Consider the following 28,000-nt stretch of genomic DNA (forward strand, 5'->3'; position numbering starts at 1 on the left):
TAGAAGAATGTCAGGCTCCAGGGGATTCCACCCCAGGCAGGCCCTGCAGCTCCCCCTGGCTCCCTGAAGAGGCTTTGGAGGCACCTTTACCTGGAGAGCTATTTCAGCTCCTCACATGCCCTGAGCTGACACGTCAGGGCAGAGGAAGTGCTGGGTTTTTAATTTTGCTATTTGTGGTAATCTCTTCCTGACCTCCTCATTTGGTTTTATTTCTTTATTTATCTATAAATATATAACATCTATAAATATTATAAAAGTTATATCTTACTTATAAATAATAATTAATATTATGCCTTTAATAACATTTATAAACATTATAAATTTTATATCTTACTTATAAATTATAATTACTATTATCCCTTTATTAATATTTATAAATATTATAAAAGTTATATCTTACTTATAAATAATAATTAATATTCTTCCTTTAATAAAATTTATAAATATTATAAAAATTATGTCTTACTTATAAATCATAATTAATATTATTCCTTAAATAATATGTATAAATAGTATAAATTCTATATATTACTTATAAATAATAATTAATATTATTCCTTTATTAATCTTTATAAATAGTATAAATTTTATATATTACTTAGAAATAATAATTAATATTATTCCTTTAATGATATTTATGAATAGTATAAAATTTAAATATTACTTATGAATATTAATATTATTCCTTTAATGTCCATTAAATATTATTAATTAAGTATTCAAAATAATAATTAATGATTAATATTAATCCTTTAATATTCATCCAATAGTATTAATTAAATATTTAAAATAAGATATTTTAATTTTAATTTTTTTTTTTTTATTGTTTCACCTTTTGGCTTGTGGCCAATTAACTGTCTCCAAACCTGAGGTGAAGCCCCAAAGTCCTGTCAGTGATTTTTGGACCTTTTGGCTTATGGCCAGTTAGCTGTCCCCAAATTTGAGGTGAAGTCCCCAAGGTCCCATCAGTGATTTTTCTACCTTTTGGCTCATGGCAAATTACCTGTCCCCAAACCTGAGGTGAAGTCCCCAAGGTCCTCTGAGTGATTTTTCTACCATTTGGCTCATGGCTAATTAGCTGTCCCCAAACCTGAGGTGAAGTCCCCAAAGTCCTCTGAGTGATTTTTCTACCTTTTGGCTCATGGCCAGTTAACTGTCCCCAAACGTGAGGTGAAGCCCCCAAACTCTTATCAGTGATTTTTGGACCTTTTGGCTCATGGCCAGTTAGCTGTCCCCAAACTTGAGGTGAAGCCCCCAAGATCCCATCAGTGATTTTCCTTCCTAATCACGGGGAGAAAGTTCTGGGCTCTTTCCTTTTTGGGGGACAGAGGAAAGTTCTGTCCCTCTGGCCACAGGGGGCACATTCCTACGTTCTGCAAATACCAAACCTGAGATAACCTCATACAAAACGTGAGTGTTGTTCTGTTCCCATGCAGCACCAACATTTTGCTTGGCTCACCTGCTCAGGGCTGGGGCTGGGTTGAATTTCAGATGTGGAACAATTTACCCCGGCTATTTCCTAGCCTTTTCTCACCAATAAATCACAACCTCGGTGGTTTTTCACAAGCCCTGGTTTTTAATCTTTTATTTTTTTCCTGGCAAACAATGGAGCTGGAGGAGCCAGCGAGCTGCACAGGGAAATGTTTTGTGTAATCAAGCACAAGAAACACAAACATTTTCTCCCATTGTGCTTTATCCTGTAGTCAAAACAGAAATTGCAGCTACTTTTCATCTGTAATTCTCAAACCAGCTCTGGCTGGTGGAGCTCCCAGCTGGAGTTGGAAATCAGATCCAGGGACAAGTGTGTGCTCTGATTTAGGTCTGTGCAGATTCAATAATCACACACACAAGTGTGTGCTCTGATTTAGGTCTGTGCAGATTTAATAATCACACACACAAGTGTGTGCTCTGATTTAGGTCTGTGCAGATTTAATGATCCAAATTCCCTCTGTGGCTCTGAGTGACAGCTGCTGGGTGTTTGATTGCTGGGCAGTAAAGGGATGCAGCTTTATTTACACAGTAACCTCCTCAGCAGGTGGTATTTATTAACTGTTTATTTTAAACTGCAGTGGCAGTTTGAACTGAGACATTTGGGTGAGGAAGATTTGGAATCAAAGGAATTTATTAATACGGATTTATTATTTTTTTATCTATGAATGGATTTGTATTTTACTTCAGGGAAATTTTACTTTAGGGAAAAAAACCCACCATGATTTGCCTGATAAATTGCCTGTACCTCCTTAAAAATCCCCAACCATGAGCACCAAGGTGTGTTTTCATACTGGGGCTTCCCTTGTGTAATTTGGATTATTCTGTTTCATTTCTAGAACGGGGATTGTGCTTCAATGACAAATTGTATCTTTATCTTTTCTGGAATTACATGATCAAAACTGCAAGCAGGAGAAACCAGCTGTAGCTGGGTTTTGAGCTGATAATGAAGTTTGGAGGATGATAACAATTCACTCCGTGTGCTCAGTGGTGTTTCTGCATCTCCTCAGTGCAATATTCTGCTTTTAAATGCTCTGCTTGAACATCTCTGAGTGAAAAACTGTCTGCAGGAACCTTTTTAGTTCCCATTTAGCAGCCTTGCTCTGAAACCTCCCCTGCTGTGGCTCTCCAGAGCAGGATTTGATCCAGATTACTTTGGGGGTTTCCAAAAAAACCCCACAGCTTTTCCTGATAAATTAGTGTTTTAAGGATACAGCTGGTTTTACCAGGGATGGAGAGGATTGAAAAGGAAAAAAAAATCTAGATAAAGGCAGCTCCTGAAATAGGTTTCTGTGACCCAAATTATTTTGGGGGTTACAAAAAACCCCACAGTTTTTACTGATAAATTCATGTGTTGTAAGGATGCAGCTTGTTTTGTCATGAACTGTGCCTTGTCAAGGAGGGAGAGGATTGAAAAGGAAAAAATCTGGGTAAAGACAGCTCCTGAAATAGGTTTCTGTGACCCAAATTACTTTGGGGGTTACCAAAAACCACTGATAAATTCATGTGTTGTAAGGATGCAGCTTGTTTCGTCATGAACTGTGCCTTGTCAAGGAAGGAAAGGATTGAAAAGGAAAAAATCTGGGTGAAGGCAGCTCCTGAAATAGGTTTCTGTGATCCTGATCCCTCTCCAGCTCCTTGTCTTAGTCTGGTTCCTGCTTGAGCAGCCAGCAGCCATCTGTCAGAGGTGCCTTCCTTTATCCTCTGCTGGAAGAGTTTCAGGAGAAGCTTTGCTGGGGGGGATTAGAAAACCTGCAATTTCTTGCTTTGAGGTCACTTCTGCCTGTAGTTCCTGCAAGATCTTCGTGTTTTGGCTTTTCTGGAGGTGGATCTTTGTGTGTCCTGGCAGGGATGTGGGTTTGTGCCTCCCATGAGTTGAAAATCTGGTTTAGAGCTGTGCCTTTGTGAAGGGATTAATATGGTATTTATGGGCTCACAGGGTGACCATCCCTTCTGCTTCCCAGTCCTCTTCATTGTGTTTATTTCTTCAGATGAGAATTATCTGCAGCAGAAAAATCTGACAAAAAAACCACATCAGCCAAGCCTGGTGTGAAGGAGCTCTGGCTTGCTGCTGCAAATTTAAACTTGTTTTTGTTTTAATTTCTCCAGATCAGTCGATTGGAAGGGATTAATATGATATTTATGGCCTGCCACCTTACAGGGTGACCATCCCTTTTACTTCTTGTCCCCTTAATTGTGTTTATTTCTTCAGAAAAGAACTTTCTGCAGCACAAAAATCCCACAAAACACATCAGCCATGCCTGGTGTGAAGGAGCTCTGGCTTGCTGCTGCAAATTTAAACTTGTTTTTGTTTAAATTTCTCCAGACCAGTGGATTTGGATCTCCCATTAAAGCAGGGGTGATGCTGCTGTTCCAGATGCTGCAGCAGAGATCTCAGGGATGTCAAAACCCAAACCAGCACCTCGGAGAAGCTTGAGCAGGCAGAACATCCCCAGGGAGTGGTTCCCAGCGTGCTGGAGAGAGCCATAACTTCATTCTGTGCAGTGCAGGCTCCCGAGTGCTTTCTGGGCTCTGCAGTAATTTAATATCCTTGGAATTTGTAGGGCAGGAATGGCTGCAGACTTGTGCTGTCATAATTAAATTTGTTATTAAAGGCAGTGCCACAGTGATTAAATTTATCCCAGGGGTATTTTTGCATCAGGCTGGGTAACTTTGGTTGCTCTCCAGTATTTGGAGCACAACATTGAATTAGATTAAAACCTTGATAGGAATCTTTGGCTGAGGGGATGTGGTGCTTGCAGCACTCTTTGGTGATGGGTGCTTTAAGGCAGGGTCAGAATTTTGGTGAGGCTGGGAAAGGAGGGCACTTCTGGGTGGCCCCAGAATTTCAGCAGGACAAGAGATGGAGTTCCTTACAATTTCCTTCCTTAAGGAAACTCAGCTTTCCAAATTGATCAGCTTTGGTTTTTTGGTCTCCATCCACAAATTTCAGAGGGAGCAGCAGGTTAATGTGAGGGTGCTGGGCTGGGGAATAACTACTGTTACATGATAATCCAAAGAGGGAACTTCTGCTAAGAATAGAACGAGGGGTGGATATTTTGCTATTTAAACATCTTAAGCTCAGCTTGGTGCTTTATTTTACTATCACTAAGAATCTTTGCATTGAATCCCATCCCTTGTGAGAGAAGGCTTTGGAAGGGAGAATTATATTTTTATCACTTTGTCTCGGGGCTTGGCTCAGACATGTTTGATCAATTATTAGAAAAACATTGAACAAAATGCAGTGAAGGCATCCAGGCTGTTTCAGAGGCTGTTCCCAATTCCATGCTGGTTTTTGAAGCCAGTCTGTAGTGCCTGACAGTGCAATAAAATGAATGCTGAGCAGTGGCTCTTTACAGCTGAGCTTTTCCCTCCACTGTCATTATCTTCTTTCATAACAATATCCAGCCTTGATGGTGCTTGAAGCAGACAAAACCTCAACCCTCCAAATACAGGGCCTGCATTTTCCTCCTGCTGAGCTCCAGCCTGGCTAATTAATGAATATTAATTATTAGTGATTATAAGAGCAAGGCGTAAGTAGTCCCTGCCTCTTTTGAAACACACAGGGTTGTAAACCCCAGGTGGGAGATCTGCTGACAGGTTAAGAAAAGTAAAAGACTTAAGCATTTGCTGGATAAGTAAACAGTAAGTTCAAGCATAAGCTTTTTATCCTCCTGAGTCTCCCCCTTCCCTCTGGAGGTATTAGATGGAAAAGAAATGCAGCGCTCTGAGGTCAGCCCTACCCCCAGGAAGCTTCCCCTCCCCTTGCCCCGAGCAGCAGCTGCTGAACTCGGGCTGCCCTGTCTGGGCTGGGGCTTGCCAAGAGCCTGTCTGGCTCCAGGGGCATGGATTGGGGCACCTAGAAAAGGGATTGTACCCTGAGTGAACAGCCAGGCAGGTTTCTGGTGGCTTGGTGACTGAGGAGAAGGCTTTGTGGATCATACTCTGAAAAGGGATTGTACCCTGAGTGGACAGCCAGGCAGGTTTCTGTGGATTTTGGTGGCTTGGTGACTGAGGAGAAGACTGTGGATCATACTCTGAAAAGGGATTGTACCCTGAGTGAACAACCAGGCAGGTTTTTGGTGGCTTGGTGACTGAAGAGAAGGCTTTGTGGATCATACTCTGAAAAGGGATTGTACCCTGAGTGAACAGCCAGGCAGGTTTCTGTGGATTTTGGTGGCTTGGTGACTGAGGAGAAGGCTTTGTGGATTGTACCCTGAGTGAACAGCCAGGCAGGTTTTTGGTGGCCTGGTGACTGATGAGAAGGCTTTGTGGCAGCCTGGGGACACCACAGAGGCTGCCGTGACATTATGGGAATTGGGAGCTGCTTTAACAGGACATCAGACCCCCTGTTCACCATCACGTAGGTACCTCTCTCCTTCTCCCTGCAGCTGGGGGGTCTCTGCTGGGGCTCTGGGGTGCAGGGCAGGTCTGGGACAGCCACAGCCCTGCTGCTCTGAGCTGCTCTGATTTTCTGCTTGCAGGACGTGCTGAGCTCCATTCATGTCTCCCTGCAGGGCCACCCCAGAAATGTCCTTTCCCCTAAAGTGGGGGGTGGTCCTCGTGGGACAGCCCTCAGCCGGAACAGAGCTTTGGCATTTCTATAACCACAACAAATTTATCTGTTCCTCTGATTTTGTTTTTGCAGGGTCCTCGTGAGCCCTCGGCAGAATCTGACCCGCATCACCTTAAAAGGGACTTTCCAGGGGGCTAAAGTGGTCCGTGGGCCTGACTGGGAGTGGGGTAACCAGGATGGTAAGCTGCTTTTGGGGTGTCCTGTAGAACACCATTTGATTTTTATATATATTTTTAATATAATTTTTAATATTTCATTATATATTTTATATTTTACAATTTATTCCTATTTATATATTTATGTATTTTATAAACATATATGTATATATAATAATTTTAAAATATAAAATATTCTTTTATTTTTGCAAATCGCTGGTTGAAAATCCACATGCTGAGCAGCAGCTTTTAGGGGGGGTTGTTCAAGTGATGCAGGTGCCTGTTCTTTAGAGTAATTAAAATCTGGTTTTTCCTCGTATTTGTTGTTTGTCACATATCTGTGACATACATTAACTCCATTTTTCCATGTATTTGTTGTTTGTCACATATCTGTGACATAAACTAACTCCATTTTTCCTCGTGTTTGTTGTTTGTCACATATCTGTGACATAAATTAACTCCATTTTTCCTCGTATTTGTTGTTTCTCACATATGTGTGACATGAACCATGTCCGGGGTGTGGGGAGGAAGTTTTGCTGCTCCTCTTTCATGGATGTGAGAACCACTGAGAGCCACGCTGGAAGTTCTTGTGTAAAACTAAATGCACACCGTGTTACAAGGAAAGAGACTCCTCTCTTCCTGAAAAAGCTTTAATTGATAGCAGAAAGTTTATCTGACTTTGTTACAGTGTCCATTTTAATGTGGAGTTTTTGGAATGTCATTATTTGGATACTTTTTGGAACAGTGAGGAAGAATTCTCTCTAGGGAGGGTTTCACATGGTGCACTGATGAAGGACTCTGTGGTGGTTGGAGAGTGCTTCCTGCTTTCTGTAGGAATTGAAACCTTCAGGCTGAGAATGCAGTGGGACAAAAATGGTTTTGAAACTGCTCTTGGGGTGCAGTGCCTGTCCCCAGGTCAGTGACAGCAACTGCTGTGTGCTGCTGCAGGGCTGAGGGAGCTTTCCTGCCCCTTTGTCCCAGAGCCCTGCACACACGCTGTGATGTTTACAGCTCCTTTCCCCCTGTAGAATTAAGCCAAAAGTTCAAAGGTTCCAGAGTTGACTCTGCCATTTATTGCAGCTCTGGGTTCAGTGGAGGATGTGGCTCCTTGCAGGGTCAGAGGGTAAATCAGCTTATGCTCAATGCAGCTTATCCATCCTCTGGAGATCCCAGCAGCATTTACATGTCTGAGACTTGTGTTGCTTACGGTGCTGCTGACCTGAAAGCAGCTCCCTGGGCAGGAGCAGGGAGAGGAGCTCTAAATCCACCCCTCAGCTGCTCTCTGCTGGAAAAAAAAAAGAAATTTAAATGGGATAATTGCTTAGCTATAGCTCCAGCACTGGTTCTGGATAAATCATTTCAATATCTCTCTGGGAGTGAAAAATAAGAGTGAAAAATGAAGATAGACATTGCAAGAATTCTGCAAGCTCTGGTTTTGGTGGAGCTGCCCCATCCACAGCCATGGTCTTGCCATGAGTAGAGCTGCCAGCCAAAGGCAGCCTTTGCATTGTGCTGGTGAATGAGGAGTTCAGCTCCTTCAGGCTGGTGGATTTCAGGACTTTGCAGACAACCACAAGTTCCTCAGTGAGACACATCTTGCTGTCCTTGTTTGGGGAAGTCTTGTGGAAGTGCTGGCCTTGCCCAAATTGGGAATCTGCAAACCCTGATTGCCTTCACTGTGTTCTCTTGGATCAGAGCACATCCCAGTGCCCAGCCAGATTCACCTCCCCACATCCATCCTCCTCTTCTGCATTCTTCAAGCTCCTTGCTCGAGGAAAACCAAGTTTATTTGATGTTCCCTGCATAGATGGGGTTGGGGAGAGATTTAAAGATGCTGGGTGGATCTTTACCACTTGGATCCTGGATCTTGCAGCACATGGATGGTGTTGGGGAGAGATTTAAAGATGCTGGGTGGGTCTTTAGCACTTGGATCCTGGATCTTGCAGCACATGGATGGTGTTGGGGAGAGATTTAAAGATGTTGGGTGCATCTCTAACAGTTGGATCCTGGATCTTGCAGCACATGGATGGTGTTAGGGAGAGATTTAAAGATGCTGGGTGGGTCTTTAGCACTTGGATCCTGGATCTTGCAGCACATGGATGGTGTTGGGGAGAGATTTAAAGATGCTGGGTGGGTCTTTAGCACTTGGATCCTGGATGTTGCAGCACATGGATGGTGTTGGGGAGAGATTTAAAGATGCTGGGTGGATCTTTAGCCCTTGGATCCTGGATCTTGCAGCACTGCTGAGTATTTTTGTTGCCACAGTGTGGTGCCGTGACACCACGTGTGTATTCCCCAGCTAGGCCATGCTCCTGCACACCAGGAATCCTCCACAGAACCATTCCAAAATGAGCGGCTGGCTGGCTTTCAGCAATTTTAACGCAGAGATTCCCTCCTAATCACTCCAAATGAGTTGTCTCACGATCCCGTTTTCCTGATTTGCACTTCTTTTCCCCTCAGGGGGTGAGGGTAAGACTGGCCGCGTGGTCGACATCCGCGGCTGGGACGTGGAGACCGGCCGCAGCGTCGCCAGCGTCACCTGGGCAGATGGAACCACCAACGTCTACAGGGTGGGCCACAAGGGGAAAGTGGACCTCAAATGTACTGTGGAGGCTTCTGGGGGCTTCTACTACAAGGAGCACCTCCCAAAATTAGGTGGGTGGAGACTGCTGGGTGAAGTCTTTGTTGAGAAGTTGTGATTCACGTGGCCGTTGGCGCTGAAGCCATTTTTTGTTTGGAAGGCATAAAACCACCTGATTTTCTAAAGTTCCCACATAATGAGCATCACTTGAGAGAATTTGGTTTGTGTGTGAACATCCTGCTTGATCGCAGAGTGATTCTTGAAATTGTTTGGACTTTCAGCGTTAAAACCATCAAACACCCAGAGTTTTATCCCAAGGAGTACAACCTCTGCTGGAAATGCAGGAAATTCCCACTCTGCTGCAGAGAACCCAGCTTTCCTCACTTTTGTTACATTTGTCAATCCAAAGCTTTCCATTCTTCAGGCAAGCTGTTGTTCACTGTGCTTTTAGAGAGCAAACACTCTCCTGGTGGAGCCAAAAGGGGGAATGTGACCAAAGGGAGAGTTTGGAGAATTGGAACAGCCAAAAATTAGAAAAAAAGTGATGGGAAAAGGTGATGTCTCTACTGGCAGCTTGCTGCAATCCCCCTTTTCTCTTAAATCTAAAGAAACTCCTTGTGCTTTTGGACTTGAAGCTTTTCTTTACCCAGGTGTAATTTAGCTGTGGGGTTGTTTTTCTTTTAATGAGGTGCAGGGACCATCTTTGGCCCCCCTGAAGGAAAACAGAGGGGTCTGTTCTGGTGTTTGCAGCAGCAGAATCAGGGGTTTTATCAGATAAAACTTTTCGGGCAGACTTTTACCAGTCCTTCTCAAACTTTTCTCTCCCTGAGCACCTTGGCAAGAGCATGAGGGGAGGGAAGGGTGGGATGAGGAGCTTGATTCCAGGGATATGGCTGCATGGGATGGGTGGGAGGGTAAGGAACTCCTCAGAGTGAATTCTCTGCCTGCCTGTGGGGGGGAGAACTAATTTTGGGTGCTGTGTGGGCATGTCTGAACAGCAGTTGTGGGTGAGTGGATTGCTAAGAACAGCTCCTGGTGTCTGCCACGGGCTGAGAGGCATTCCCTGCTCTGCAGAGGGACAAAATGGCTCTTGATAGAGTTGTTTTATTAATATTTATATTAATAAATAGTAATTATTTATATTAATATTTAGTATATTTATTAATATAATGTATTTATAATATAGTTGTAATTGTAAAATTGGAAATTGTAAAATAGAATTGTAACATAATGTAATTATTAATATAATTAGAGTGAAATCCTACTGATTTCTCTGCTGCCCTATAGAGTGTATAGGGCGTGCAAAGGGGTTTGCACTATTTAATGTTGATTTTCAGCCCTTGTAAGGAAGGCAGTAGGCACCCAGGGTGTGTGACTGCACCCTGCATGCCTGTGGGTGCTGTCCTTGTTGTCCCCAGGGAAGCCAGCTGAGCTGCAGAGGAAGGAGAGCACAGACAGGCATCCCTTCCAGCACGGGGACAAGGTGAAGTGCCTGCTGGACATCGACATCCTGCGGGAGATGCAGGAGGGCCACGGGGGCTGGAACCCCAAAATGGCTGAGGTGAGTCCCTGCATTCTCCCTGGCTACAATTCCAGCCTCTGCCTCCTTCTGCACTGCTCAGGAAGTTACCAGAACATCTTTGTGTGACCTTAGAGTTGAATCACAAATGCAGATTTTTTTAGTGATAGGACGCTGGAGTCAGAGTTATTTTTAAGCTCTGTCTGATGAGAATGGCTTTGTGATCTTTGCAAAAGTCTTGGAAGCAAAAAAAAAAACACCCAACAAAACAAAACCAGTCTGGTTTGTTTGTTTTTAAATGAGCCATGGGTCTTTTCTTTGCTGTTCTGGATCCATTCCTTGTTTGGCTTCTTTTGTGCTAAATAAAGTTGTGTGTTTTGTCAACACTGGGCTCTGTCCTTGGCCAGGGCTAACATTTCTCAGCCCATATCGTATTTTTGGAGCTTAGTCTTGCCTTTAAATTGAAGAGCCATCAGTCTGCTGTCACCTGTTGTTTTAAAAAACCCCAGGGAGTGGAGGAAATAAAGATAGAAATGGCACTTATTACTGTAAATAGCATGAATAAATGCTATAAAACCATAAGATATGTTAAATATCTATCCTGGCCTAACCTCCCCTATAGGTGAGCAGACTTTTTGCAACCAGGCTTTAAATTCATGTCAAGGCAAACTCTGTCATTTCAGTTTCAGTGTGGAATCCTTTTAACTGAGCATCAGCCTCATTTTTGGGGTTTTTTTTCAGCCTGACAGGCAGGGATTTGGCATCTTCTGATGAACTTTAACAAAGCTGCCAGTGGAGCCATGAGATTTTTAATTCCAGCTCAGGAATGCACCCCCAAAGTAGATTTTGGGTGTTGCTGTGTCTGTTATTAAAGCTCTGTGCTCCTGAATTCCTGTTTTTGGGGAATGCAGGGCTAAAGAGGGATATTAAACCGAAACAGGAACCTTTGTCACCTCAGAAATTGGCATTTTTTACCTCTTTATAAACCATGAGCTGCTCAGGACCTGATCTAGAGCCCTGCACCACACAATTCTATTTTTATTTGGTGTTCCTTGCCCCTTTTTCCCCTCTCAGTTTGCCTCGCTGGTGTTTTATAATGCAGAACAACGTTGGATTCCCTGCCCACCTCTGTCCTTTGGAAAGAGGACAATTTGTGCTGCGTTTTCAAGCATTTCTGCACTTTGTATTCCTATCCCACTCCTCCCCCAAAATGCTGCTCTTTTAGAGGAGCCTTTCCCCTCCTTTTTGTAGAAAAAGAATGTTTGCATCTCATACAGACATTGGAAGCGATGGGAGTAACAGGAGAATCCAGAATTGAAGATTTACAGGAGTTTAGGATTTGGAAATGTTGAGGTTAATGGGAAAATGCAGAATTTAGGATTGGGAAATGATGGGATTCATGGGAAAATCCAGAATTTAGGACTCAGGGGAATTTAGGACTTGGAAATGCTGGGATTAATGGGAAAATGCAGAATTCAGGATTGGGAAATGATGGGATTCATGGGAAAATGCAGAATTTAGGATTGGGAAATGCTGGGATTCATGGGAAAATGCAGAATTTAGGATTGGGAAGTCTGGGATTAACAAGAAAATACGAAATTTAAGACTCACAGGAATTTAGGACTTGGAAATGCTGGGATTAATGGAAAAATGAATTTAGGATTGGGGAATGATTGGATTAACAGGGAAATCCAGAATTTAGGATTTACAGGAATTTAGGACTTGGAGATGATTGGATTAACAGGGAAATCCAGAATTTAGGATTTACAGGAATTTAGGACTTGGAAATGCTGAGATTAACAGGGAAATCAAGAATTTAGGATTTACAGGAATTTAGGATTTGGAGATGATTGGATTAACAGGGAAATGCAGAATTTAGGACTGGGAAATGCTGGATTTGTATAAAACTACAGAATAGAGGTTTGGGAGCGATGTGGATGGGAAATGCTGGGTGATTTAGCCTTGGATACCCTCTTTCCCCACTATGAAAGAAGGTGGTTTATTGAGGGGCTTTCCCCTGTTTTATTTTTTGCCCAAAGTTCATTGGGCAGACAGGGACCGTGCACAGGATCACGGACAGGGGGGACGTGAGGGTCCAGTTCAACCCTGAGACCCGCTGGACTTTCCACCCTGGAGCCCTGACCAAGGTAGGTGCTGGGGATGCTGCAGGGAGGTCACAGAGCCTGCTGGGTTAGGGCTCAGCGTGTCCCCAGAGGTGCTGGAGGAACACCCTGCTCTTCTAAACACAATTGTTCTGTGTGATGAACTTTTGCAAGTCCTGAAGGTAAACTGCATTTCTTAATTTCAGCTTCCAGTCCCTCATCCTTCTGCAGCTGCCTTGCCCTCGTGATGAACCTGTTCCCCACATAATTTCCCTTTGATTTTTTTTGTTCTTCCTTGTTTTGTGTCTCCATGTTGTTTCTTTTTTGCATCTTTGTCTCACTTCTCTTTGATTTCTTCCGAGTCTTTAATCCAGCCCTTCTAATTTTGTGGCTGCATTTCTAAAGCTCACAGCTCTGGCCTCCCCCAGAGGTTTGAGGACTTTGAGAAGTGGATAATTAGAAATAGAGATAATTAGGTATAGAAGAAGCTGCTGGAAGACCACAAAAATCTGACCTGAGCAAGGTCACAATGCTAAAAACTCCCACCACCGGTGGAAAAGGCAGTCTCAGACTGTTTTGCACAAAATCAGTCTGATCTGAAAAGTGTTTTGACACTATTCCCTTCCTAGCTCAGTGAGCAGAGGGAGCATCTGGCAAATTCCCAGCGCAGATAAACCCTGCTTTCCCTTTTACTGTTTTAAATAGCAAACATTTAACTTCCTTATTAGAGTGAATTAAAATCTCCAGTGCCAAGCCAGGTGCAGCGAGGAGATGGACCGAGGAAACTTCCATGCTTTATCTGGGATTAATAATAAACCATTTGGAGCAGAAGAAATGAGGGAACTGCCTGTTCCAAATTATTTCCCTACTTAAATGTGCACTTGGCTTAAAAGAGAATTGGACTGTGTTTATTTTCTTGGTAGCTGCATTTATGTTTTGCAGTGCTGTTTTTTGACTCACTGGGTGTCTTGTTTGTTGGGATTTTGGGAGTGGGGTGGAGGGGCTGATCGCTGTTAATTTTTTGTCTCTGTGTGTGTGTGGCTTCGATCCCCCAAAAGCTTATGACTTTCTTTTTCTTGTAGCTCAACACCTTTTGGGTTGGTGATGTGGTCCGGGTGATAGATGATATGGAAACAGTGAAGCGGTTCCAACCTGGTCATGGGGAGTGGACAGATGAGATGGCACCTGTGAGTGCGCGCCAGTTCCAGTTCCAGGACAGTCCAGTAACCTCCTGAGCTTCCCCAAGCCCTCAGCACTTAGACATGGGCTTGTACCACCCCCCCAGAATTCCTGCTGGGAAGTCCCTGCCCAGCCCCTGCCGCTGGTGGCTCTCGGTGACGCCGTCGTGCCCACGGCACCCAAACGGGACGAGGGGGAATCCAACAAAAAGGATTTGGCTGCCACCAACTCATGGGAGAGGTTCCCATCACCAAAGTCCTCTCCTGCCCTCCCTGACTCTCTGGAATGAGGCAGGGAGGTGGAAAAATCAGCCCAGCTTGGCTAAAAAGCAGGATGCAGGTTCCTCCAGGAGCAGTTGAAGCCCAGAGGAAACCATCCCCAGTCCCAGCTTGGTCAGTTCTTCTCAGCACCTCCCTCGCAGCCGTTTCCAGTGTGTCTGGGAAAACCCTTTTGTGGCAAAGCAGGGAGAGAGAAACTGCTGAGAAGCCTCTGGTGTCCTCGAAGTGGGAGCTGTCTGTCAGTGTGTCACTTGTCCCATGCTTCTTTTCACACAGCAGGAGCTGCAGCTTTACAAAAAAAAATTAAAAACCCTGCCTTTGGGTCTGGGAACTGCTGGGGGATTAAAAAGAAAATCCTTTTTTTTTTTTTTTCATTTTTTTTCCTTACAGACCCTGGGGCACATTGGGAAGGTGATCAAGGTCTATGGGGATGGAGATCTGCGAGTGTCAGTGGGGGGACAGTCCTGGACCTTCAACCCTGCCTGCCTGACAGCCTACCAGAGGGAGGAGGAGGCCAACCTGATGACCACAGAGAGTGCCAAGGAGCCCAAAAGTGAGGGACAAACCTGGTCCCCCCAGGGCTGGGAGATCTTTGCTCCAGCTCTTTGGGTGGTGGCAAAATCCAGGTGTTCTTCCCTGGATGGAGAACTGAGGTTTGGCTGTGCTTTGCTGGGCAAGCAAAGCTGGGCCTTAGGAAAATGTAGGATTTAGGAGGTGGAAATGCTGGGATTAATGGGGAAATGCAGGATTTAGGACTTGGAAATGCTGGGATTACCAGGAAAATGCTGGATTTAGGACTCACTGGAATTTAGGAGTTGGAAATGCTGGGATTAATGGGGAAATGCAGGATTTAGGATTTGGAAATGCTGAGATTAATGGGGAAATGCAGGATTTAGGACTTGGAAATGCTGGGATTACCAGGAAAATGCTGGATTTAGGACTCACTGGAATTTAGGAGTTGGAAATGCTGGGATTAATGGGGAAATGCAGGATTTAAGACTGGGAAATGCTGGGATTAATGGGGAAATGCAGGATTTAGGACTTGGAAATGCTGGGATTAATGGGAAAAATACAGAATAAAACCCAGCTGTGCCTTACTAGGCAAGCAAAGCTGGTCTTGACAGGAAAATTAAGATTTTAGGACTCAGAAATGCTGGTCTTGACAGGAAAATACAGACTTTAGGACTCAGAAATGCTGGTCTTGAGAGGAAAATACAGAATTTAGGACTCAGAATTGCTAAGCACAGTTCTGCCCTAGGTTCAGCATTTGCCTCATCCCTGTTGTGTCTCAGTTCCCTGTTCCATCCTGTTTCCTGTACAAGGACATTTCACTGATTCTTGTGAAACACTCCCAGGTCTGTGCGTGGGGCTGTTGTGAAATCAACAATTGTTTTGCCTGATCTGCCCTGAAATCGAGTTTGGGATCACATGGTGCGTGGAGGGGATTTTTTTTTTTTTGGTGCTTTGCACATCTGCTCAGAATTTTTTTTTGTGGCCTGACCATCTTTATTTCCTCTGAGTGTCAGGATCATGTGGGAGAGAGCACAGACTTGCCAGGATTTTTTTCCTTCTCCTGACACAGATGGATCTGGAACTGTTTGCTCAAGTCAGGCTTGAGGCAGAACACGCAAAATTTTTTGACTTTGCACTGCTGGTGAGCTGTGACAGCTGTGTCCCCTCAAACCCTGAGAGATGTGGGGTGACAGGTGCATTTTTGTCTCTTTTTCAGGTACTTTGGTGACTGTCCTGGAGAAGCTGCTGTCCCAGAGGACAGAGTCAGAGCATGCAGGGTGCCTGGTCATTTGTGCAGCCCTCAACAACGCAGCCAAAGTCCGAGAGCTCCTCCAGAAATACCCAGACAAGGCAAGTTTGGAAGACAAAAATCCTTATTTTCCCCTTGTTCCTGCTCTTAAAACATCGTCATCAAATTTTGCTGAGAAAAGGATGTGAGAAAAACAATGGATTTGTCAGGTTTAGTGATACCTCCTAACAGCTGGAATATTATTTTGCTGCAATTTCTGTGAGGATTGCAATCGCTGCAAGGATTAAATTCTCAAGTTAAATGTGCATATTTTATGCCTCTGGTTTGTGGCAATAAACCTGAACTAAAGTCCTTGCAGCACCTTTGCCAAGCTGGCTTTTCCCAGATTTCCTGTGTGGCCACTGCAGCTGTAGAATGAGAGGGAGAGGGGTTTATCTATAGGAAAACAGGAGCAGAAATCAGAGATTTGCTGGAAAAGAAAGGCAGGGCTTGTGTCTGCCTGTGCCTGTCCTTAGAGGACCTTGTACAATCACATTGTTGGAATCAGGAGGGAGAAAAGCTGCCCAGATCTGCGCAGTGTCTTATCTCATGTCTGACTGGAGCAGGGAGCTGGGCTGGGCTCGTCGCTGGACAATTTCTGTGCTTGCAGAGTGCCAAAGTGTCAGGATCACATCTCCTGAAACCTCCTGCAGGGAGGGGTTTAGGAAAACCAAACTCTTTCAGTAGTGTGTGCTTGGAAACCGTGGGTAACAAAACAGGTTTTGTTGGGGGTGTGGCTGTGGGGCTGTGACCCAGGATCAGCTCTGATTTGGTGGTTATTTGTCTGGTATTTATTATACTTCTTTATTTATAAGCTTAAATTTAAGTTTATAAATAAATTAAAGTTTATAAATAAACTTCTGGGGACGGGAAGGAGACACAAATACCTGCAATTGATCCCAGACAGGAAAGTCCCAGGAGTAAGGAATCCATGATATGATCAGTTATTTTTATTAGACTGCTATTTCTACTCTAATATATATATATAAATAAATTAGCTGTTTCTATTAGAGTCCTATAGAGAGATCAGGCTGGATTTGAGGCTGACTTAGAGCAGCTGGAATTGCTTGGCAGGGTTTTTCCAGCTTATCAGCACTGCCTGCCTGGTGTCACTGGAAGAGCAGCAGTGACCTCTGATTCCTCTTTGCCCACAGGACTCACCCATCCTTGTGAGCCTGTCCAGGGAAGTGCTGCCTCTCCTGTGCTCTGACAGGGATAAAACCTTGATCATTGCCTTGTTCTCCTTGCCAGCCTGCTGTTTTGTGCCTCCTTCTCCTCTGCTTTCAGAAGCTGCTTTGCCTTTTTCTTTCCCCTTGTTCTTCAGTGCCTTTAATTCTCCCAAGCTCTCACTGCAGCACTTGAGCCCTGAGGTGTCCCCTGCAGGCACTGCACCCCCTGAAGAACCTGCAGCAGCACAGCACAGCAGGGACTTGGCTCCTCCAGAGCCTTATGCAAAGCTAATTTGATTTCCTCACACATTTTCCTCTGGGGAAGGGAATTGTTGGCAGAGCTATCAAGGAGCGTTGTGCTCTCAGGCACAGAGTGATTTGGCAGCAGGGCTCTGCAATTACAGAGCTCCAGCTCTGTTCTCTCATTCTCCCTTCTTGACTAAATGTGCTGCCCCCTTCCCTTTCCAGAATGTTCTGGGAGCTGCTGGCCTGCAGAGGAGCCAGCAGGGCACGGCCCCTGTGGGATTTCTGAGCTGTTCCCACCCTGCTCCGGGCACAGGTCGAGCTCATCCCTAATTTTCTGTGTCTCTGCCCTTGCCAAAGGTGGATGCCAAGAACCAGGGCAGGACTGCCCTGCAGATTGCCTCTTACCAGGGGCACCTGGAGGTGGTGAAGACTCTGCTGCAGGCGCACGCCAACGTCGACCTGCGTGACGACGAGGGGGACACGGCGCTGCACTACGCAGCCTTTGGGTAGGACACCTCCCCTCCTGCTGGCCCTGGTGGAAATACTAACAATGATCCCATCCCTAACAAAACAAACAAACAACCCAAACAAAAGAAAAATACCCAGTTTTTTTAACACTGATTAAACTGTGTTTGACACTTTTAACACTTCCACTGGAGAGGAAGCGGGCTGGGGCTGAGAGGATGCAAAACCTGATTTCTGTTGCTTTGCAAAGAGAAAGAATTGATTGGAATGACTCAAATCTGGGGTTTTTTTCCTTGCTTTTAACCAGAAACCAAGCTGAAGTTGCCCGTGTGCTGCTGGCCAAGGGGGCCAGTGCAGACCTGCTGAACAATGCCAAGTGCACAGCCCTGTACGTCGCTGTCAGCCAAGGCTTCACCGAGGTGGTGAGAGCCCTCTGTGAGCTCAACTGTGATGTCAACCTCCCAGTAAGTTTGGGATTATTGCAGCCATTTGGGCCAGGGAGGTGTTGGAGGATTTTTTGAGGTGTTTTTTTGAGGTGGGGAGGTGCTTCTTCGTGAGAAAAGTTTGATTTACAGCCTCGAGACAAGCTTAGATTAATGTAAAAATACAATACCCAGACATTAAGCAGAAGAATCATAAAATTTATCTTTCTATAGTTAGGAGGAAGAATATCTCAAGAAGCTGCATTGATAAAATAGTGATGAGTTTATAAAGTAAAAGGGTAGTTACATAAAATAAGCTAAGAATTTAGAAGTTATAATAGAAACATGAAAATAAACATGAGACAGAAATCCATTTGATAAAAGTATCCACAGTGCAACAAAATTAAGGCAATAAGTTAGAAAAACAAAAAAGAAAACCTTGTAACAACTATTTTGATCTATTTTAATCTAATAGTTATTAGATTTAAAAATTATAAATTATCTTATAACAAAGAATTTGTGACTACTCTGAAGCTACAGCCAACTGCTTGCTCCTTTAAAATCTCACAACCTCTGAGATTAATGTTTATCTAAAAAAATAAATCATTCTTAGCAACAATAATAATAATACTTAACAACAACAATAATACTTCTTTATGTCTCACACCATCTGTGGCTTTGTAGAATTCAAATTTGTCCCCTGAAAAGGCCCTGGGAAATATTCCTGAATTTCAGTACCCTGAAATTCCAGCTTTGAGTCTGCCCCTGCTCCATCACATCAGCATTTTCTGCTCTGCTCAGGCTTCCAGGCAGAGCTGAGCTGCTGTTGCTGTGTGCTCTGGCCACACTCCTGTTCCCAGAACCAAGATTTTAACATTTTTAAGGCAGGCAGTGATGCTGACCTGCACCCAGCCCGTTTTGAGGGTTTGTTGTGTGCTGGTGGGGCTGTTCTGTGCTGGGTCATCCCTCAGAGCTGCTCAGGAGTTCCAGCAGCTCCGGGGGGGTTTCCTTGGGGTTTCTGAGCTTGGTAACCTGAGTTTGCTGTGCTCTGCATGTGTAGGATTCCCAGGGAGACACCCCCCTGCATTATGCTATCACCCTGGACTACAAAGTTGTGATCGAGATTCTCACTGAAGTTCCCAACATCGATTTCACTGTCCAGAACTGTCAAGGCTTCAACCTGCTCCACTATTCTGCCCTGAAAGGCAACAAGCTGTAAGGAACCTTTGGGTTTTTTCCCATTTTTTTCCCATTTTTATGCCTTTTGCAGGTGTTAATTTGTGCTGGCTGGCTAAGGAGGTGGCAGATGTGGTTCTGGGTAGTTGGTTAAACATTTCTTGGGTTTGGAGAGGGCTGTTGGTCTCCTTCAGGCCTTCCCAGGAAACTCCTGCCTGCTTTTCCCATCCCATCTCTCTCATGCTTCCCTAGGCTGGGAGATCTCTCTGTTTCTGGACAGACTCAGATGTTTGGGTCTTTGTAAAGCCTGGGAACCTCTGGAACTCTTCCAAAGATAAATCTCCTCATTATTTTCACAGCAATGTGGCTTTCCCTACTTTATTAAAGACAACTGAAGGCTTTTGTTGGATTCTTGTAACTCAGTTTGTGGGTTTGAGGGACTGCTCTTCATTGCTGGTGTCAGCACCACCTGGTAAAACATGGGCATTGCTAACTCCTGAGCAGGAGAGGCAGAAACTCATTCTTCCTTCCTTAATAACCTCTCCGACTCTGCAGAGCCATAAAGAAGATTCTGGCCAGGGCTCGACAGCTGGTGGATTCCAAAAAGGAAGATGGATTCACTGCCCTGCACCTCGCTGCTCTCAACAACCACCTGGAAGTGGCTGAAATTCTCATCAAAGAGGTAAGAAATAACTCAGAACCAAAATCAAGAAAAAGTTTTTCAAACGCCTCTCAGTTGCCCCATGTCTGGGTCAGGAGATGTGTTATTGTCTGACACACTGTGCTTCTGTGAGGAGCAGATGAGAAACACTTTTAATGCATTGTAATTAGGAAAGAGTTGACTTCTGATTGTGATCTGTAACATCTGCATTGCCTCACCCTTCACATGAGACTGAAAATGGCATAAAAGTTTTTCAAACACCATCTCTGGGTCAGGAAATGGGTGTTGTCCAACACATTGGGCTCCTCACAAGGAGGAGAGAACTCAGCTAAACTCAGCAAAGGTGCAGTGGGATTTGGGAGCAGGTAACTCAGCTAAACTCAGCAAAGGTGCAGTGGGATTTGGGAGCTGCCAGGCCCCACTCTCTGAGTTCTGCAGCCAAACTCAGTGGCCCCATCTCCTCGTGCTGCAATTCCTGCTTTTGCAGGGTCCCACGAGGGGTCACCTCTCAGTTACTCCATCCCTGGGTCAGGTTTGTGTGGGATTTGGGAGCACAGGCTCTCTGGGTCAGGTTTGTGTGGGATTTGGGAGCACAGGCTCTCTGGGTCAGGTTTGTGTGGGATTTGGGAGCACAGGCTCTCTGGGTCAGGTTTGTGTGGGATTTGGGAGCACAGGCTCTCTGGGTCAGGTTAGTGTGGGATTTGGGAGCACAGGCTCTCTGGGTCAGATTTGTGTGGGATGCACAAGCTCTCTGGGTAGGTTTGTGTGGGATTTGGGAGCACAGGCTCTCTGGGTCAGGTTTGTGTGGGATTTGGGAGCACAAGCTCTCTGGGTCAGGTTTGTGTGGGATTTGGGAGCACAGGCTCTCTGGGTCAGGTTTGTGTGGGATTTGGGAGCACAGGCTCTCTGGGTCAGGTTTGTGTGGGATTTGGGAGCACAGGCTCTCTGGGTCAGGTTTGTGTGGGATTTGGGAGCACAGGCTCAGCTGCCCCGTGTCCCCGTGCTGCACTGCTGCCGTTGCAGGGTCGCTGTGACGTGAACGTGAAGAACAGCAGGAAGCAGAGCCCGCTGCACCTGGCGGTGATCCAGGGCCACGTGGGCATGGTGCAGCTGCTGGTGAGCCAGGGCAGCGATGTCAATGCTGAGGATGAGGATGGGGACACCGCCATGCACATTGCCCTGGAGCGCCAGCAGCTCATGGCCCTGGCCCTGGAGAAGAGGGACGGGGACATGGGAGCCACCCTCCTGGCCAAGGTGAGCGGAGATGCAGCAGGGCAGTTCCACAATGGGGGGTTTAGTCAGTTTTGTGTGATTTTTGTGTATTATAGATGATATATATAAGAGATATTTTTAAATATATCTGTATTGTTGTTGTTATATAGAATGTGTTATATTCTATTATGTTATATTCTATTATGTTATAGTCATATATTATTATATTCTATTCTATGATGTTGTTATATTCTATTCTGCTATATTTGAAATGATTAGAAGAAGTACAGCCCCCCCTTGCTCTTTTTGAGCTGTTGGTGCCTGGAAAATCCCAGTGCCTTGCTGTTCCGTGCTGCTCCTTCCCAAACCCCAGGAGATGATGGCTGCAGGGCAGGGCCAGAGCCCTGGGGCTCCTCGAGGGGCACCAGTGCCTGTCCTCCAGTGTCATTTACAGCAGCACTGTCCCCGGGAGCTGCAGATCCTTCCCAGCTTGCTCTGCTCCCCTGGCTGACCCGCTCTGGGGTTGGAGTCAGTGGAATATGTGACTTGACTCCAGATTCTTTGGGATCGTGCACACCAGAGTTTGGCTCTTGGAGTCGCTGTCACTCGGGGCCCTGCTCAGCAGCTCTCTGGGGCTCCAGCTTCATTCCAAAAAAAGGAATGCCCATTTCTCTGATTTGTAGGGATCAGCACCAGGCAGGGTCACTCTGAGGCACTCCTGGCCCTGCAATATAAAATTTGAACCCATAAAGAATCTCTGTGTGCTTTCAAAAGGTTGCATTTCCAAGTTTTAAGACTTTATGTAGATTTTGATGCAAATCAGAGCAGAAGATCAGAAGCTTGGGAGTACATTTCAGAGTGGTTTTCTCACTTTCTTTCAGCTGCAGGCTTCTGGCTTCCTGGGAAATGTGGAGCTGAACGTGGGGACTGCCATTGCCTGCTACTTAGCACAAGAAGGAGCAGACATTAATTATGCAAATCATCGGGGAAAGTCTCCTTTGGACCTCATCACAGATGGAAGGATTGTCCAGATCATCAAAGACTTCTCACAGAAATTCAGGTGAGCCTCAGGAAACCCTTGAAAACCAGAGCTTCCCCCAGCCCTGGTGTCTCTGCAGCTGCTGCAGGAGGGATGGAGAATCTCTGAGACCCTCTGGAGCTGCTCCTGGAGGGATGGAGAATCTCTGAGACCTCTGCAGCTCCTCCTGGAGGGATGGAGAATATCTGAGACCCTCTGGAGCTGCTCCTGGAGGGATGGAGAATATCTGAGACCTCTGCAGCTCCTCCTGGAGGGATGGAGAATATCTGAGACCCTCTGCAGTTCCTCCAGGAGGGCTGGAGAATCTCTCTGAGACCTCTGCAGCTCCTCCTGGAGGGATGGAGAATATCTGAGACCCTCTGGAGCTGCTGCAGGAGGGATGGAGAATCCCTGAGCCCCTCAGGATGTCACCCTGAGCACCTCTTGTTTGCTCTGGAGTGTCTGGAGGGCTGATGTGAGGCTGTGTGCTGAGTTGGAAGGGTTGGGAAAAGCCGATTAATGAGGTTTTGTGCAAACCCTTGGCGGTCTGAGGAGCCTCTGAGGCCACTGAGAGCAACTTTGCAGAGCAGTCCTGGGTTCTGTTTTGCTTTCATTTCATCCTCACTGACAGATATTTAAAGAGAGTACAAGAGTGGGCACCAAAACCCCCAGGATTTATTCCAGGGCTAGATAAACACTTCCTTTGAAGCTGATAAGAGAAATAGCTGAGGACATGCCAAAGGGAGAGTGTGGCAAGTCAAAGCTGGCTTTATCTGGGGCTCTGAGCAGCATTTGTTTGCATTTGGGCTTTGCAAACGTGAAGGCAGAGTTCTGTTTGATCTGGGGGCACAGAGTCTGTGCTGTTCCTGCTGGAGGAGGAGCCCCCAGCAGTGCTCACTGGCCACTGCAGAAGGTGAAAAGTGTCCCTTCAACACCTCCCACAGGAATTCTGCCAGTGGAATATGTGTTGGACTGAGGGGTTTTCCTTAAAAAATGCTAATTCTGTCAGGCTGAGTCTCCTTCTCCTCCTTCTCCTCCTTCTCCTCCTCCTCCTCCTCCTCCTCCTTCTCCTCCTTCTCCTCCTTCTCCTCCTTCTCCTCCTTCTCCTCCTCCTCCTCCTCCTTCTCCTCCTTCTCCTCCTCCTCCTCCTTCTCCTCCTTCTCCTCCTTCTCCTCCTCCTCCTTCTCCTCCTTCTCCTCCTTCTCCTCCTCCTCCTCCTTCTCCTCCTTCTCCTCCTTCTCCTCCTCCTCCTTCTCCTCCTCCTCCTCCTCCTCCTCCTTCTCCTCCTTCTCCTCCTTCTCCTCCTTCTCCTCCTCCTCCTCCTCCTCCTCCTTCTCCTCCTTCTCCTCCTTCTCCTCCTCCTCCTTCTCCTCCTCCTCCTCCTTCTCCTCCTTCTCCTCCTTCTTCTCCTCCTTCTCATTATTGTATCATTATTATTATTATTATTGTCTCATTATTATCTGCTTTCAGCAGATGATTGTGCTGTTACCTTCCTGTTACCTCCAAAACAGCACTTTCCCCTCCTGTAAATAGATATAAATTAGAGATCCCTGCTCTTTTCCTTTCTTTTTTTGGGCAGAACCAGTCAGGATCCCAGCTGAGCTTGTCCCAGCAGGGCAGGGAAGGTTCCCAGCTTTGAACCTGTGCTGCTCTGAGGGGTAACCCAGGGATAGCTCAGTGTTACCTGTGAGAAATGGATTTGTACAAAATTCTTAAAACTTTCCAGAAAGTTCTCGTAGTATGGATGGAAATACCTGTGTGTAAATTCTGAGGTAAGAAATGTTGATTTAGAAATGTTATAGAATAGGACAGGCATTGTTGAGAGAGAAATGGAATTAGAAACAAGTTTTAAAGGATAACTTTACAAAAAAAAATATTTAATACTTTAGAGAACTAGAACAATGAAAGATGAAAGAAAAATTTTTAAAACACCTTTTAGTTCCCTCATCTCTGAGTCAGAAAAAGGCTTAATCTGACATTACCCAGCGCTGAAGGAGCTTGTGGCTCACAGGTCTGCCATTTGCAGGGATCAGCAGGTTTCCTCTGAGAGCTCCACCATCACCTGCAGCCTTCGCCGTGTGCACACCACGCCCAACACCATGACCAACCTCAGCGTGTCCAGCGTGGCAGTGCCCACAGAGTGCCTGGTCTGCTCAGAGCTGGCCTTGCTCATCCATTTCTTCCCGTGCCAGCACAGTATTGTGTGTGAAGGTGAGTCCACATCGATTTTTTTTCCCCTTTTTTTTTCATGGTTTTCTTCCCAGCCTCCCCTCTTTGCCCTGTCAGAAATCCAGCCCTGCTCAGACACAGAGCTTTTGTGCTGTTTGTGTCCTGAAGCAACCCCAGTGTGATTTCAGCATCTCAGGCAGCCAAAGTTATCTCTGAAAACCACAGAATGTTCTGCCCACCTGCTGCTTGGGGCTCCAGGCTGCTTTGTTGGGCCTGGGTAATTCAGAGGGAAAGCCAGTTCTGGCTGTCAGTGCTTTATCCCCCAGAAACCTCCTGAGAAGGATTCCCCTCTCCTCTGGCTCTCCTAACTCTTCATCCTTCAGGATTTCAGCTGATTTAAGGGCAGCCTGCTCACACTTGCAGCGAGTTCACCTCACAAGGCACAGAGTGAGTGAGCACAGGGAGTTTTTGGTCAGAACTCTGTGCCAGAGCTTCATCCTGCTCCCCCAGAGCTGCAGCAGCTCCAGGGGCTCAGAGCAGGCAGGCTTTAAAGCTGTTGTGTTTGCTGCTGACCTGGGAAAGATTAAATTAAAGAGCAGGGCACAGCTCAGAAAGCTCATTCCATGCAGTAGCCATCCCTCAGTCACCCAGGGAAGCCTCAGGTTGTTCAAATCTGATCTTCTTGAGTCTGTTGTGGCTTTCATTGTCATCTCTCCTTGTGGCAGAATGCTCCAGGAGGATGAAGAAGTGCATCAAATGTCAAGTGACAATAACCAAAAAGCTGAAACAAGGTATGTCCTGGCTGTCCAGCTCTGGGGAGGGTCCTGCACAGGCTTAGTTTGAGGGGCATCAATGATTTCCAGTCAAATAAGAGAGTTCATTTATTTTGGCTTTGTGTGTGTGTGTGTGCCTGTTGCATTATCCAGCTTTAGAGAGGAAAAAAAAGTAGATTTTAATAGATTTGCTCAGGTGTCCTAAGCCAAGCTCAAGCTGCACAGACAGGACAGGACATTTAAGGGAGCTGTACCTGGGCCTGGCTTATTTTTATTATTGAAAGCAGTCAGGTTTCACATGGGGAGGTTTAACAGAGAAAATTCACGAGGGAGGGAATGTCACAGCCAACCTTGAATATTCTCACCTGAAGTGAGCAGCAAATTCCAGAGCACCAAGGCAGGAATCTCAGACAGGATTTAAAAAAACCCAAACCACCAAACCATCCCAAACACACGCAGACCACTGAGTGAGTAAAAACAAGCATCACCCCAAGGATTTTTATGTTTTTATTTGATCCCTGGCTGAGGCTGAGTGCGGTGTGAGTGGGATGCTGCCGGGAGGGGCAGAAGGAGGGGTTAATGAGTTAATTAACGCTGAGCTCTGCCCACAGACAGCACGGAGGTGGAGTGCAGCCCCAGCTCGGAGTGCACGGAGCAGAGGAAGCTGATGGAGGAGCTGCAGAGCCGCTACCGGCAGATGGAGGAGAGGATCACCTGCCCCATCTGCATCGACGACCAGATCAAGCTGGTGTTCCAGTGCGGGCACGGCTCGTGCCCAGACTGCAGCACGGCGCTGACCGTGTGCCCCATCTGCCGCCAGGCCATCCGCGAGAGGATCCACATCTTCGTCTGAGGATGCTCCTCCTCCCCAGCCCTGTGTCCCATCTGCCCGGGAGAGGATCCCCATCTTCCTCTGAGGATGCTGCTCCTCCCTGTGTCCCATCTTCCGGGAGAGGATCCACATCTTCCTCTGAGGATGCTGCTCCTCCCTGTGTCCCATCTTCCGGGAGAGGATCCACATCTTCCTCTGAGGATGCTCCTCCTCCCCAGGCCTGTGTCCCATCTGCCGGGAGAGGATCCACATCTTCGGCTGAGGATGCTGCTCCACCCCCATCTGCCTCCAGGCTGTCCGGGGGAGGATCTGTGCACATCTTCCTGTGAGGATGCTGCTCCTTCCTGGCCCTGACTGTGTCCCATCTGCCGGGAGAGGATCCCCATCTTCCTCTGAGGATGCTGCTCCTCCCTGTGTCCCATCTGCCGGGAGAGGATCCCCATCTTCCTGTGAGGATGCTGCTCCTCCCCTGCCCTGTCCTGTGCCCCATCTGCTGCCAGGCCACCCGAGAGAGGATCCCCATCTTCGGCTGAGGAGGCTGCCCTGCCCTCCCTGCCCTCCGCAGGGGTTTGGCTCCCTGGGAAAAGCAGGGAAGCACAGGAGGGATGTGCCAGAGGAGGAGGAGGAAGAGGAGTCCCCTCTGGGGTGTCCCAGGGCAGGGACAGCCCCTCCCTCAGCTGTGCTGCACATCCACCGCCACCACCGGACCGACCACGCTGCAGAGCTGGGCTGAGACACCCTGGGGTGCTCCAGAGCTGGGCTGAGACACCCTGGGGTGCTCCAGAGCTGGGCTGAGACACCCTGGGGTGCTCCAGAGCTGAACAGATCCCTGGAATGTTCCAGAGCTGAGCAGATCCTGGAATGTTCCAGAGCTGAGCAGATCCTGGGGTGCTCCAGAGCTGAGCAGATCCTGGAATGTTCCAGAGCTGAGCAGATCCTGGGGTGCTCCAGAGGCATCCAGGAGTGCTCCCAGCTCCCCTCAGCTGTCCCAGGTGCCAGGGACAGGGAGGTGATGTCCCCTCAGAGCCCCCTCTGCACCCCTGGGGCTCGGCAGCAGAGCTGGATGTCAGGAGTCCTAAAGACAGAGTGTGTGCCTTAGAGAAAAAGTAGTGAACACTGATTGGAGAAAATCTGTTACAACAAATATTTCTGACCTCTAAGTGACACTCTTCTTCTTCTTCTTCTTCTTCCATATTTTGTTTTATTTTTTTGGCAGAGCCGTGTGTCCAGAGACTCCTGAGCTTTCTATCCATAATGCCAAAGGCAGGTGTTAAATACTCCAATCAAAGGGTAAAGAAAATAAACAGTAATAATTAAGATATGAGGGGGAGGAGGAAAAAAAAAAAAAAGGGATTTCATTTTTGTTTCTTTGTTTTGCAGCAAAACTTAATAAAATAAAAATATATATTTTCCTGAGCATTAAAAATGAATGTACAAACTGTAGCTGTATTGTTTTCCAGCTGAGTGAAGAATTATTACCCACTCAGTCATCCTGTAAAGTAAATTTTGGTGGAAGTGTGGCTGTTTGTCTGGGGTCTGATGACAAAACCTCCTGTTTGTTACATATTGGAAGCAATATTTAAACAAAACAAAACAAAACTTCCAGTGTTCCTCTCCTCCCTTTGTTCTTTGGCAAAGAGGTGGCAAATCTCTTAAAGCAGTGTGGAACTGTAGAGTGGTGCTGGTTATGGGATATTGATTATTTCTAACCCTGTGGTTTATTCAGGAAGGTGTTTCACCAGTTCTTGGCTCCTAGAGGGAATATTTATCCGGATATTCACTGGAGTTTGGTACAGTTCCAAGAGATTTTTTAAAGCTGGGAAAGTGGATCAGATTTAACCCCTACCTTATTTGTTTGGCTCCTGCTTAACACCCCAATAAGCTGAAGCTGAATTTCAGAATCAGCTTTGATTCTGAGGTGCACATTCTCAGTATTTCCTAGAAATCCAAGCTGATGGGAATCCCTTTGGAATAATCCAGAAATTTCCCCAAAATCTTGGCTGGGGCAGCAAACCAAAAGTGCTCAAAAGTACAAATCTGAGCCAACTTTATCCTCTGTAAGCTGCTTTTATCAACCCCTTTTTGGGGCAAGGGAATCATTTTGCAGACTATTTATTACTGATTTTAGTCATAATGTTATTATTCATAGAACACCTTTTATTATTCATAATTGTAATA

The 28,000-nt window shown here is 46.1% G+C and overlaps 1 protein-coding gene across 4 annotated transcripts in view; it reads left to right on the forward strand.

Annotated features, from left to right (window-relative positions):
* The window catches only part of MIB2 (MIB E3 ubiquitin protein ligase 2), a 42,220-nt gene extending 14,799 nt beyond the window's left edge, over nt 1–27,421 (forward strand). For 2 of the 4 annotated variants that reach the window (XM_038160054.1, XM_038160055.1), the window contains exons 4-19: nt 6,137–6,243; nt 8,680–8,874; nt 10,219–10,361; nt 12,359–12,466; nt 13,504–13,608; nt 14,269–14,431; nt 15,608–15,741; nt 17,452–17,600; nt 17,867–18,023; nt 19,042–19,196; nt 19,713–19,839; nt 20,842–21,072; nt 21,912–22,090; nt 24,075–24,259; nt 24,943–25,008; nt 25,602–27,421. In XM_038160054.1, coding sequence (XP_038015982.1) covers nt 6,137–6,243; nt 8,680–8,874; nt 10,219–10,361; nt 12,359–12,466; nt 13,504–13,608; nt 14,269–14,431; nt 15,608–15,741; nt 17,452–17,600; nt 17,867–18,023; nt 19,042–19,196; nt 19,713–19,839; nt 20,842–21,072; nt 21,912–22,090; nt 24,075–24,259; nt 24,943–25,008; nt 25,602–25,843 — 2,446 coding nt within the window. In that variant the 3' untranslated portion in view covers nt 25,844–27,421. Of the gene's footprint in view, nt 1–5,097; nt 5,852–6,136; nt 6,244–8,679; nt 8,875–10,218; nt 10,362–12,358; nt 12,467–13,503; nt 13,609–14,268; nt 14,432–15,607; nt 15,742–17,451; nt 17,601–17,866; nt 18,024–19,041; nt 19,197–19,712; nt 19,840–20,841; nt 21,073–21,911; nt 22,091–24,074; nt 24,260–24,942; nt 25,009–25,601 lie in introns of those variants that run through there. The other 2 variants (XM_038160057.1, XM_038160056.1) reach the window with 2 other exon arrangements.
* Nucleotides 27,422–28,000: the final 579 nt, after the last annotated feature.

This window comes from Motacilla alba, chromosome 21, assembly GCF_015832195.1.
Source record: "Motacilla alba alba isolate MOTALB_02 chromosome 21, Motacilla_alba_V1.0_pri, whole genome shotgun sequence".
In the NCBI taxonomy this organism is placed as follows: Eukaryota; Metazoa; Chordata; class Aves; order Passeriformes; family Motacillidae; genus Motacilla; species Motacilla alba.